The sequence below is a fragment of the Dipodomys ordii genome, unplaced genomic scaffold (genome assembly GCF_000151885.1).
Source record: "Dipodomys ordii isolate 6190 unplaced genomic scaffold, Dord_2.0 Scaffold66, whole genome shotgun sequence".
NCBI classification, from domain to species: Eukaryota; Metazoa; Chordata; class Mammalia; order Rodentia; family Heteromyidae; genus Dipodomys; species Dipodomys ordii.
This window is the reverse complement of record NW_012267282.1, coordinates 3,920,405-3,929,615: the sequence shown is the minus strand read 5'-3', so window position 1 is coordinate 3,929,615 and position 9,211 is coordinate 3,920,405. Positions and strand designations below refer to the sequence as shown.

Below are 9,211 nucleotides of genomic sequence, written 5' to 3'. Positions count from 1 at the left end.
GGTCTGCTCCCCCCGTGGGTCTGCTCCCCCCCGTGGGTCTGCTCCCCCCGTGGGTCTGCTCCCCCCGTGGGTCTGCTCCCCCCGTGGGTCTGCTCCCCCCATGGGTCTGCGCCCCCGTGGGTCTGCCCCATACCCGTAGGTCTGCTCCCCGTGGGTCTGCTCCCCCGTGGGTCTGCTCCCCCCGTGGGTCTGTCCCCCCCCGTGGGTCTGCTCCCCCCCGTGGGTCTGCTCCCCCCCGTGGGTCTGCCCCATACCCGTAGGTCTGCTCCCCCCGTGGGTCTGTCCCCCCCGTGGGTCTGCTCCCCCCAGTGGGTCTGCTCCCCCCGTGGGTCTGCTCCCCCCGTGGGTCTGCTCCCCCCGTGGGTCTGCTCCCCCCGTGGGTCTGCTCCCCCCGTGGGTCTGTCCCCCCGTGGGTCTGCGCCCCCGTGGGTCTGCCCCATACCCGTAGGTCTGCGCCCCCGTGGGTCTGTCCCCCCCGTGGGTCTGCCCCATACCCGTAGGTCTGCGCCCCCGTGGGTCTGTCCCCCCCCCCCGGGGTTTGGAAGCCCTCATTGCTCTGCGCCTCTTCCCCCCCCTCCCGCCCCCCTCGCCCGTGGGTGCGCTGCCGGAGGAGCGTGGAGGAATGCTGGCCTGGGCTGGGGCAGGGCATCCCCACTCCCGGGCCGCGGCTGACTTGGGTCCCTTCCCTGTGCACAGCACCCCAGGGCGTCCTGGCTGCTTTGTCGGCAGCAGGGGTGGGCTCCTGCATAAGGGCTGGAGAAGGATCTGGAAGCTGTAGTAATGGAGGCTTAGACTTAATGGGAGAGGGGCGGCTGGAGGGAGAGGACAAGATGGGTGGAGCCTGGCTCCCAACTTTGAACAGCATTTCCCCAGCTTGACATTGCTGGGAGATGCGATGACTTCCTTTCCCTGTCCTGGTATGCTTTCTAGGATTTTGCCCCAAATCAGTTTGGCTGGCTACCGGGAAGCGGCCAGACTGATGGGGCAGAGGTAGAGGTGTGTGTGTGTGTGTGTGTGGAGGGGCCAGGGAGGCACCTGCTGCCCTGCCTCTGGCAGGAGGCTGGACACTAAGCTCAGTGTGTGCTGATACTGGCCTTATAGGCAGGGCCTTGTGCCTGTTCCCCTCCCCTGGAGGCTGGTGCTCTGCCGCTTGAGCCACAGCTCCACTTCCCTGTGCAATACCTTGCCTCTGCATTTGAAGAGCTTTTCAGGTTAGAGTGGATTTGAGCAAAGTTCCCCTAAGTGTTCATTTCCAGTGAAGCCCTCAAGCCCAAGCCTACCGTGTTTTCTGGGGAAGGCTGGTTTATGGTGTCTTAAATGTCTGCAAGTTACCTGGGAGGAATCGGACCCTAGCCACGCCCCTGAAGATGGCAGAAGGCAGGGAGTGGTGAGCAGGTGCACTTCGCTATTCTCCAGGGAGGGGAGTGGCTGAGGACACACGCAGGATAAATAGCCGCCCTGAAAGCCGGCAGGGTGCCGGGCTCAGGTGTGTCTCCCCACAGCAGGGGCAGGCCGTGGACATGCTGCTGCTGCTGCTGCGCACGGGCTGGCTGCTGCTCCCTGCGGCTCTGCTGTTTAGCGGCTGGCTGCTCCTGAGGAGGGAGGCGGTGCCTGCCGGGGGCTCCGAAGCCCTGCAGCCCTTCTGGGTTTCCCCTGGCCCCCACCCCTGCCGCTGCTTACCCAACCACACAGCAGCCAAGGCCTCCCTGACCCTGCCCAGCCGGCACCGCCTCTTCTTGACCTATCGCCACTGCAGAAACTTCAGCATTTTGCTGGAGCCTTCCAGGTGTGCCAAGGATACCTTCCTGCTTCTAGCCATCAAATCACAGCCTGGTCAGGTGGAGCGCCGTGCAGCCATCCGCAGCACGTGGGGCCGGGCAGGGAGCTGGGCTAGGGGCCGACAGCTGAAGCTCGTGTTCCTCCTCGGGGTGGCGGGACCTGAACCCCCGGCCCAGCTGCTGGCCTATGAGAGCTGGCAGTTCGATGACATTCTGCAGTGGGATTTTGATGAAGACTTTTTCAACCTCACACTCAAGGAGCTGCACCTGCAGCGCTGGGTGGCAGCTGCCTGCGCCCAGGCCCACTTCGTACTGAAGGGAGACGATGACGTCTTTGTCCACGTCCCCAATGTGCTGGAGTTCCTGGATGGCCAGGACCCAGCCCAGGACCTCCTGGTAGGAGATGTCATCCACCAGGCCTTGCCCAACAGGAACACTCGAGTCAAATACTTCATCCCGCCCTCCATGTACAGGGCCCGCCACTACCCGCCCTACGCAGGGGGCGGCGGCTACGTGATGTCCAGAGCCACGGTGAGAAAGCTCCACAGAGCCGCTGAGGCGACCGAACTCTTCCCCATCGATGACGTCTTTGTGGGAATGTGCCTGAGGAAGGCGGGGGTGAGCCCCACGCACCACGCTGGCTTCAAGACATTTGGAATCCGGCAGCCACCAGACCCCTGCCTCTACAAGGGGCTCCTGCTGGTGCACCGCCTCAGCCCCCTGGAGATGTGGACCACATGGGCAGCGGTGACCGATGAGGGGCTTCCGTGTGCAGCCGCTCCCGGGCCTCAGCTCTCAGGGGTGGGCTGAGAACACTCGGATGGACTTAGTGTGGATCTACTACTCGGAAGGTGAGAGCCTCACAGGTCTTCAGGAAACGCTGTTGTAAACCTCCCTCCCACTTTGCTTGCTCTCATTAAAAACGCTTTAGTCTGGCCAACTTGTCCAGCATGTATTGAATGGGAGCAAATGCGGCTGGAAACGCATGGGGAGACCCTGCTCATGTGGGACCGAGGATGCATCCTCCTCAGGAGGCAGTGGAGGAACTCCAAGCAAGCAGACAGGAGGCCTGGGTTAAGAGTAAGTCGTGTTGAAAGCACCAGGTGACATCGCATTCCTTCCTTAATAACAGACTCATTGCCTCCACCTGAGCTGTCTCACAGGGCCGTGGGGCCAGATTAAAGAAGGTATTACAGAAACACTTAAAGAGAAAACTGGATGGGCTCCCCCTTTCCTCCAACTCTCATCCCTCCGGAGGGAGCAAATACTAAATCATATTTGAAAATCTGAACAAGATTAAAAACAGGCTAAACAGCTGAGGAACGTGAGGGTGACAGGAAGGCCCCTCTGGCCCAGGCTGATGAAATGCTTTTGGGTGTGAGGTAAGATCAGCCAGAGAGAGCAGCTGTGCTGTGGGACGTTTTTGGGGTGTGTGTGCAATGTTAAACAGGGTACAGTGCCCCAGGGCTAAGAACCAGGTCCAGGAGAAGCAGAGCCTGCAGGGGAAGGGGCCGGGCACTCGCAGCTCACAGGGTTTCTGGTCTAATCGGCCAGTGCAGGACCAGGGGTGTCTTCTCTGTGCAGAGCTGTGCCCATGCTGGGCACATGGCATCCACCCCTGCTTTCCCCAGGGGGTGGGGAGATGGCAGCTGGCTCGGGCCCTCAATCTTCCCGCAGGTAGGCCTCCTGCTCCTGGTCGGCCCTCTCGTTCCCTACCTCCTGTGTCTTCTGATGCAGCTCTTGTGTCTGCACTTCTGCCAGCTTGGTTTCTGCCTTCTGGGAGAGCTGGCGCACTTCCTGCACCTGCGATTTCACCAGCTGGATGTGATTCCTGGCAGTTATAGAGGCCTGGTCTGCTCCTGCCAAAAAATGGAGCAAAAACTGAGCAGGACAGGGCAGAGGGCACATGTGGACTTGAGGACAGCAAGGCTCTGTGATTAGCATCTGAATCTCACTGAGGCTCGTTTTTCTCAGACCCTCGGACCTTCTTTCTCCTCAGAGACACCTCGGCCTCTAAATTCAATTCTCCATTTAAAAAAAAAAAAAAAAGAAGAAGAAGCCTGGTGCTGGTGGCTCACGCCCGTAATTCTAGCTACTCAGGAGGCTGAGTCTGAGGATCATGGTTCAAAGTCAGCCTGGACAGGAAAAGTCTGTAAGACTCTTATTTCCAATGAACCACCAGAAAACCGGAAGTGGCGTTGTGGCTCAAGTGGTAGAGTGTATGCCTTGAGCTGAAGAGCTGAGGGACAGTACCCAGACCCAGAGTTTAAGCTCTATGACCAATTTAAAAGAAAAAAGAGAAAGATTTAATTATGTAGTCCGGCTTCTTGGCTCAGCTTCCTGAGGGGATTAGAGGCATAGAGCAGCACACCAAGTTAAGTACGACATATATATGGTGTGGTTAACAGTCCTGGGGCTTGAACTCAGAGCTTGGGCACCGTTCCTGAACTTATGCATAAGGTTAGTGCATAGCTACTCATTAGTTACTCATAGCTCCACTTTTTTTTTTCCCTTTTTATCTGAAATAAGAGTCTCACAGATATTCACACCTGTCCAGGCTGGCTGGGAATGATGATCCTCAGATCTTGGCTTCCTGCATAGCCTAGGGATTACAGGAGTGAGCCACCAGTACCTGGCCATGGTGACTTTTAATCTACTGTAAATAACCTCAAGTTATGAACCATGGGCAGTTTTTCTGCGTTGAGCCATCACTGTGCTGAAGGCATCTACATTTAGAAGTGACACTAAACTAGGTTTTTTTTTTAAAGTGCTGGTCTGGCATCCATGCTTTGCTGCCCCCCACCATTATAGAGGTCCGCTGTCAATTTCTTTCTTTTCTTTCTTTCTTTCTTTCTTTCTTTCTTTCTTTCTTTCTTTCTTTCTTTCTCTCTCTGTCTCTCTCTTTCTTTTTTTTCTTTTATTTATGCCAATTGTCGGGCCTGAACTCCAGGCCTGGGCGCTGTCCGTCAGCTCTTCAGCTGTAGACCAGTGCTCTACAACTTGAGCCTCAGCCCCACTTCTGGCTTTTTCTGCTTATGTGGTGCTGAGGAATTGAACCTAGGGCCTCATGCATGCAAGGCAAGCACTCTACCACTGAGCCACCTTCCCAGCCCCCGCTGTCAATTTCTGAACATTGGTATATACTTTCTGTAATGTAGGAATTGTTTACTTGGGTTTTTTTGGCCGGTCCTGGGGCTTGAACTCAGGGCCTGGGTGCTATTCCTGAGTCTCTTTGTGCTCAAGGCTAGTGCAGTACCACTTCCAGCTTTTTCTGAGCAGTTTATTGGAGGTAATGAGTCTTACTTTCCTACTATGATCCTTGGATCTCAACCTTCTGAGTAGCTAGGATTACAGATGTGAGCCACTGATGTCTGGTTCTCTTCATAACTTTTTTTTTTTTTGTGTGCCAGTCCTGAGGCTTGACCTCAGGGCCTGGGCACTGTCACTGAGCCTCTTTATGCTCAAGGCTAGCACTCTACCACTTGAGCCACAGCCCCACTTCCAGGTTTCTTTCTGTGTATGTGGTACTGAGGAATCAAACCTGGGGGTTCAACGCATGGTAGGCAAGCACTCTACCACTAAGCCACATTCCCAGCCCTCTTCAGAACTTTCATTAATTTTTATTTATTTTTCTTCTTCAGAACTTTTAATGTGAGCACTCTGAATCATTTCATTCTTTGGCTAGTACTCATACATCCTCCTCCGTCTTTTCTCCTTTTGACTTAATGTTGCTAGATGAGTGGAGGCAGTTTCTGATGGTCTCAGTGGCTCACATTTATAATCCTAGCTACTCAAAAGGTTGAGATCTAAGGATCAAGGTTCAAAGCCCACCTATGCAGAATCTTACTTCAATTAATCAGCCAAAAGCCAGAAATGGAGGCACTGTTTCAAGTGGTAGAACATTAGCTTTAAGTAAAAAATCCAAGTGAGAGCTCAAAGTCAAGAGTGCCTAATAGGTATAATCAATGCCCAGGGATCCATCCAAAACAAACAAAACAAATCCAGAACAGAACAACAATTCCCTACCTTTGTATCATTTTTATGATTTAATACTACAAACTCTAGTCTAATATCCTGAAATGAGAAAGCAAGAGTACTTTAACTTAATTTCTTACTAACTTGGGCTTAAACTGTAATTTCTGTAAATCTACCTAGTTTGAGTTGAATCAGGTAATATGTTAATCTAAGGTTTTCCTCAAAGGACATTAATTAAAAAACAACTGCCAGACACTAGTGGCTCAGGCTATTCAGGAGACTGCGTTGGAGAATCAAGGTTCTGCCAGCCTGAACAGAAAAATTAAATACTTTTATGGGGGCTGAGAAGGTGGCTCAGTGGTAGAGCGCTTGCCTTGCATGCCTGAGGTGCTGGCTTCGATTCCTCAGCACCACATAAGTAGAAAAAAAAAAAAGCCAGAAGTGGCGCTGTGGTTCAAGTGGTAGAGTGCTAGCTAGCCTTGAGCTGAAGAGCTGAGGGACAGCGCCCAGGCCTAGAGTTCAGGCCTCACAACTGGACCCCCCCCCAAAAAAAAAAAGAAAAATTAAATACTTTTATCTCCAATTAACTACACTCTCTCTCTCCCTCTCATTTTGGGTCCATTGGAAGGAAATATGCCTCAGGGGAAAAGCCCCCACAAGACTGCATTTCCTGTCTTGGGGCACTGAAAGATGGGACAAAAGCAAGCCTGGCTACTGGGAGCTTGTTGGCTGAGTCTCAGTCTGGCACTCACTATGCTGTGGTGTCTTAAGTGTTCAGTTTCTTCAACTGGAGTGGGAATGAAGAATAGCAATAGCTATTTGTTTAACTTTTGGTGCTAGTACTAGAGTTTAAACTCAGGGCCTAGTGTTCTTCTGCTGCTTTTTTGCTCATACCTGCTCTTTACCATTTGAGCCATGGCTCCATTCTGGCTTTTGGCTGCTTAATTGGACATTTGAGCCTCCCTGGATGGCTTTGAACCTTGATCCTCAGATTTCAGTGTCCTAGGATGATAGGTATGAACTACAGGTACTCAGCAATAGCTCCTATTTTAAAAGTGCCTGTATGCCCTTGTACACTATATGAATAAAAAGAAGTTCCTGTGAAGTACTTACCACAATGTGTGAAATAAGAGAAACACTCCGTGACTTAATACTAGTTTGCCATCAACTGGGATTCTAATTATTATCCAATTGTGTATGTCATTCTATGACTTTTAGTAAGTTGTAGATTTTGAACAAATGAATTGCTTCAATATTTGTACATAATCAGTTTTATTTTTCAAGATATTAGTGACCTCGCTTCTGTGGATGCTCTTTTTCTATTAAGCCATCAAGTGGTAATGAACATACTGAAGGAAACCTTATAAGTTAGAGCCAAAATGGGTATAATTTTGGGATGGGGAATGTGCAGCTCTTGGTCATTTAAGACCCTTGAAATCATCTGCAACAGACACACCTGCTACTTGTAAGTGGCCCTTGCCCTCTGTGCCTGGGTGATAAATTTGATTTTTTTTGTTTTTTGATCTTTGAAGTAAAGTGCTTTTAATTTTATTTTTTTATTGTGAAAATACTGTACAGAGAGGTGGGTGATAAATTTGTATAAATACAAATATCTAAGAATTCCTTGGCAGAAAAAAGTTCCCTACCCCTGAATGAGAACATCTAAAGGCCTCATTTTATAGCTAGATTAAGTCAAACAGGGTCCTTCATGTTAAAAGTCCAACCTTGGAAGTAGCACTGTGGCTCAAATGGCAGAATGCTAGCCTTAAAGCAGCTCAGGGACAGCTCCCGGGCCCAGAGCTCAAGACTCAGGACCGGCAAAAAAAGAGAAAAAAAAAGGTCCCTACCAGTTTGGTATGCGGCTTCTGCTGCCATCTCTGAGAGACCAACTGCAGTCATCCAGGTGGTTTCTAGCTTTAAGTATTCTTGTTGTTTTGAAGTCATCTGTAAATTTAGCAAAGAGCTTCAGACAATGCAATGAGGTTTCGCACAGTTGAGTGGACTTATTCAAAACAGCACAATTAGGAAGAGTTCTTAGATACCTTGAGTCCATAACAAGCTAGGACACTAATGCAGAAATGACTAATGGGACTCCTGCTCACCTCAACTCTGGCTCCTGTAATCACCTGCCACACTTCATCTTCCTCCTGTGAATTCATTTTCCCAAGCAAACTTGTATATTGCCGGTACAGAGAAACTAACGTATATACAGCCTACAAATACAGAATAAATAAGTCTTGGTAAAGTGAGACATAGGAGAAAGGTTAGTGACATTTACAGCTTGACGGTGTAAGTCCCACCACAGCCAACTGGCTCCAGTCTCTGTGGCTCACTGAAACTGCACTCTTACTGAACGAGGTAGCCTCTGTTGCACAGCACTGCCATCACATACTCTGGGTTATTTACCATTAACCCTCTGGGACGAAAGTCCAAGGCCCTAAGTTCAAACCCCAGAACAACAAACAAACAAAATTTGAGGAAAAAGGTAAATAAAATATAGGTAAAAATATAGGTAAGTAAGAAAAACATTTTTTGAGGTAAGTCTTACGATTTTTAAGTAGTCTTTACAGGGAAACTCTGATGGTAGATGTTGTGTCCTTTGATCTCTGGGGAACCAGACTGAGGTGGACTGCACTATGTTACTGCTGTGTGGCTCACGTCTGTAATCCTAGCTACTCAGGAGGCTCAGATCGGAGGACTGTAGTTCACAGCCAACCCAGGCAGCAAAGTCTGTGAGGCTCCTATCGCCAAAAGCCCGAAGTGGTGCTGTGGCTCAAGTGGTAGAGTGCTAGCCTTGAGCACAAAGAGGCCCAGCAACAGCACCTAGGCCCGGATTGGGCCTGGGGAAAAAAAAAGATCTCTAGAATGATCTCTAGTGCCCAAGGGGAAAAAACAGGACTTAGTAAAGAGGACATGTGGGCTAGGAATGTGGCTCAGTGGTAGAGTGCTTGCCTTGCACGCATGAGGCCCTGGGTTCGATTCCTTAGCACCACATAAACTGAAAAAGGTGAAAGTGGCGCTGTGGCTCAAGTGGTAGAGCGCTAGCCTTAAGCTGTGAAGCTCAGGGACAGTGCCCAAGCCAGAGTTCAAGCCCCACAACCGACCAAAAAAAAAAAGAGGACATACCTTAGTATATTCAGTGATTGCTTCGATCAATGCATATGTGGTTTGAGAGAGAAAGGTAGAGGTGCTATCTGTTACCAAAGACACTGCTCTCCTCATTAATGCTTCATTACTAAGAGACTGAGGCTCCGATTTCTGAAAGACACGGAAACATTCTCATAAACACTGTCACTCAACTTCTAAATAGCTCAGAACTTTTCCATGCACAGCCAAGAAAATATTTCTCATGCTGCTTTAGTGTTTTTTTTTTTTTTTTGGGTCTGGTTGTGGGGCCTGAACTCTGGGCCTGGGCGCTGTCCCTCAGCTCTTCAGCTCAAGGCTAGCGCTCTACCACT

General features: G+C 50.5%; 2 protein-coding genes across 2 annotated transcripts in view; one reads left to right on the top strand and one right to left on the bottom strand.

Moving 5' to 3' along the window:
• Positions 1 to 1,520: 1,520 nt before the first annotated feature.
• Positions 1,521 to 2,588, top strand: B3gnt4 (UDP-GlcNAc:betaGal beta-1,3-N-acetylglucosaminyltransferase 4). The gene has a single exon (XM_013023067.1). It carries the CDS (start codon positions 1,521 to 1,523, stop codon positions 2,586 to 2,588), a length of 1,068 nt encoding a protein of 355 aa, XP_012878521.1.
• A 127-nt stretch (positions 2,589 to 2,715) lies between these two features.
• Diablo (diablo, IAP-binding mitochondrial protein) overlaps positions 2,716 to 9,211 on the bottom strand; it is a 12,371-nt gene continuing 5,875 nt past the window's right edge. Inside the window, exons 3-6 of the mRNA XM_013023066.1 lie at positions 8,880 to 9,011; positions 7,856 to 7,966; positions 7,601 to 7,697; positions 2,716 to 3,637 (exon numbers count right to left, since the gene is read on the bottom strand). Of these exons, the coding sequence (XP_012878520.1) occupies positions 3,441 to 3,637; positions 7,601 to 7,697; positions 7,856 to 7,966; positions 8,880 to 9,011 (537 nt within the window). The 3' untranslated portion in view covers positions 2,716 to 3,440. The remainder of the gene's footprint in view (positions 3,638 to 7,600; positions 7,698 to 7,855; positions 7,967 to 8,879; positions 9,012 to 9,211) is intronic.

Bases quoted from the DNA above. Each gene is read 5' to 3' on its own strand.
- B3gnt4 (XM_013023067.1), top strand. From the start codon at position 1,521: ATGCTGCTGCTGCTGCTGCGCACGGGCTGGCTGCTGCTCCCTGCGGCT.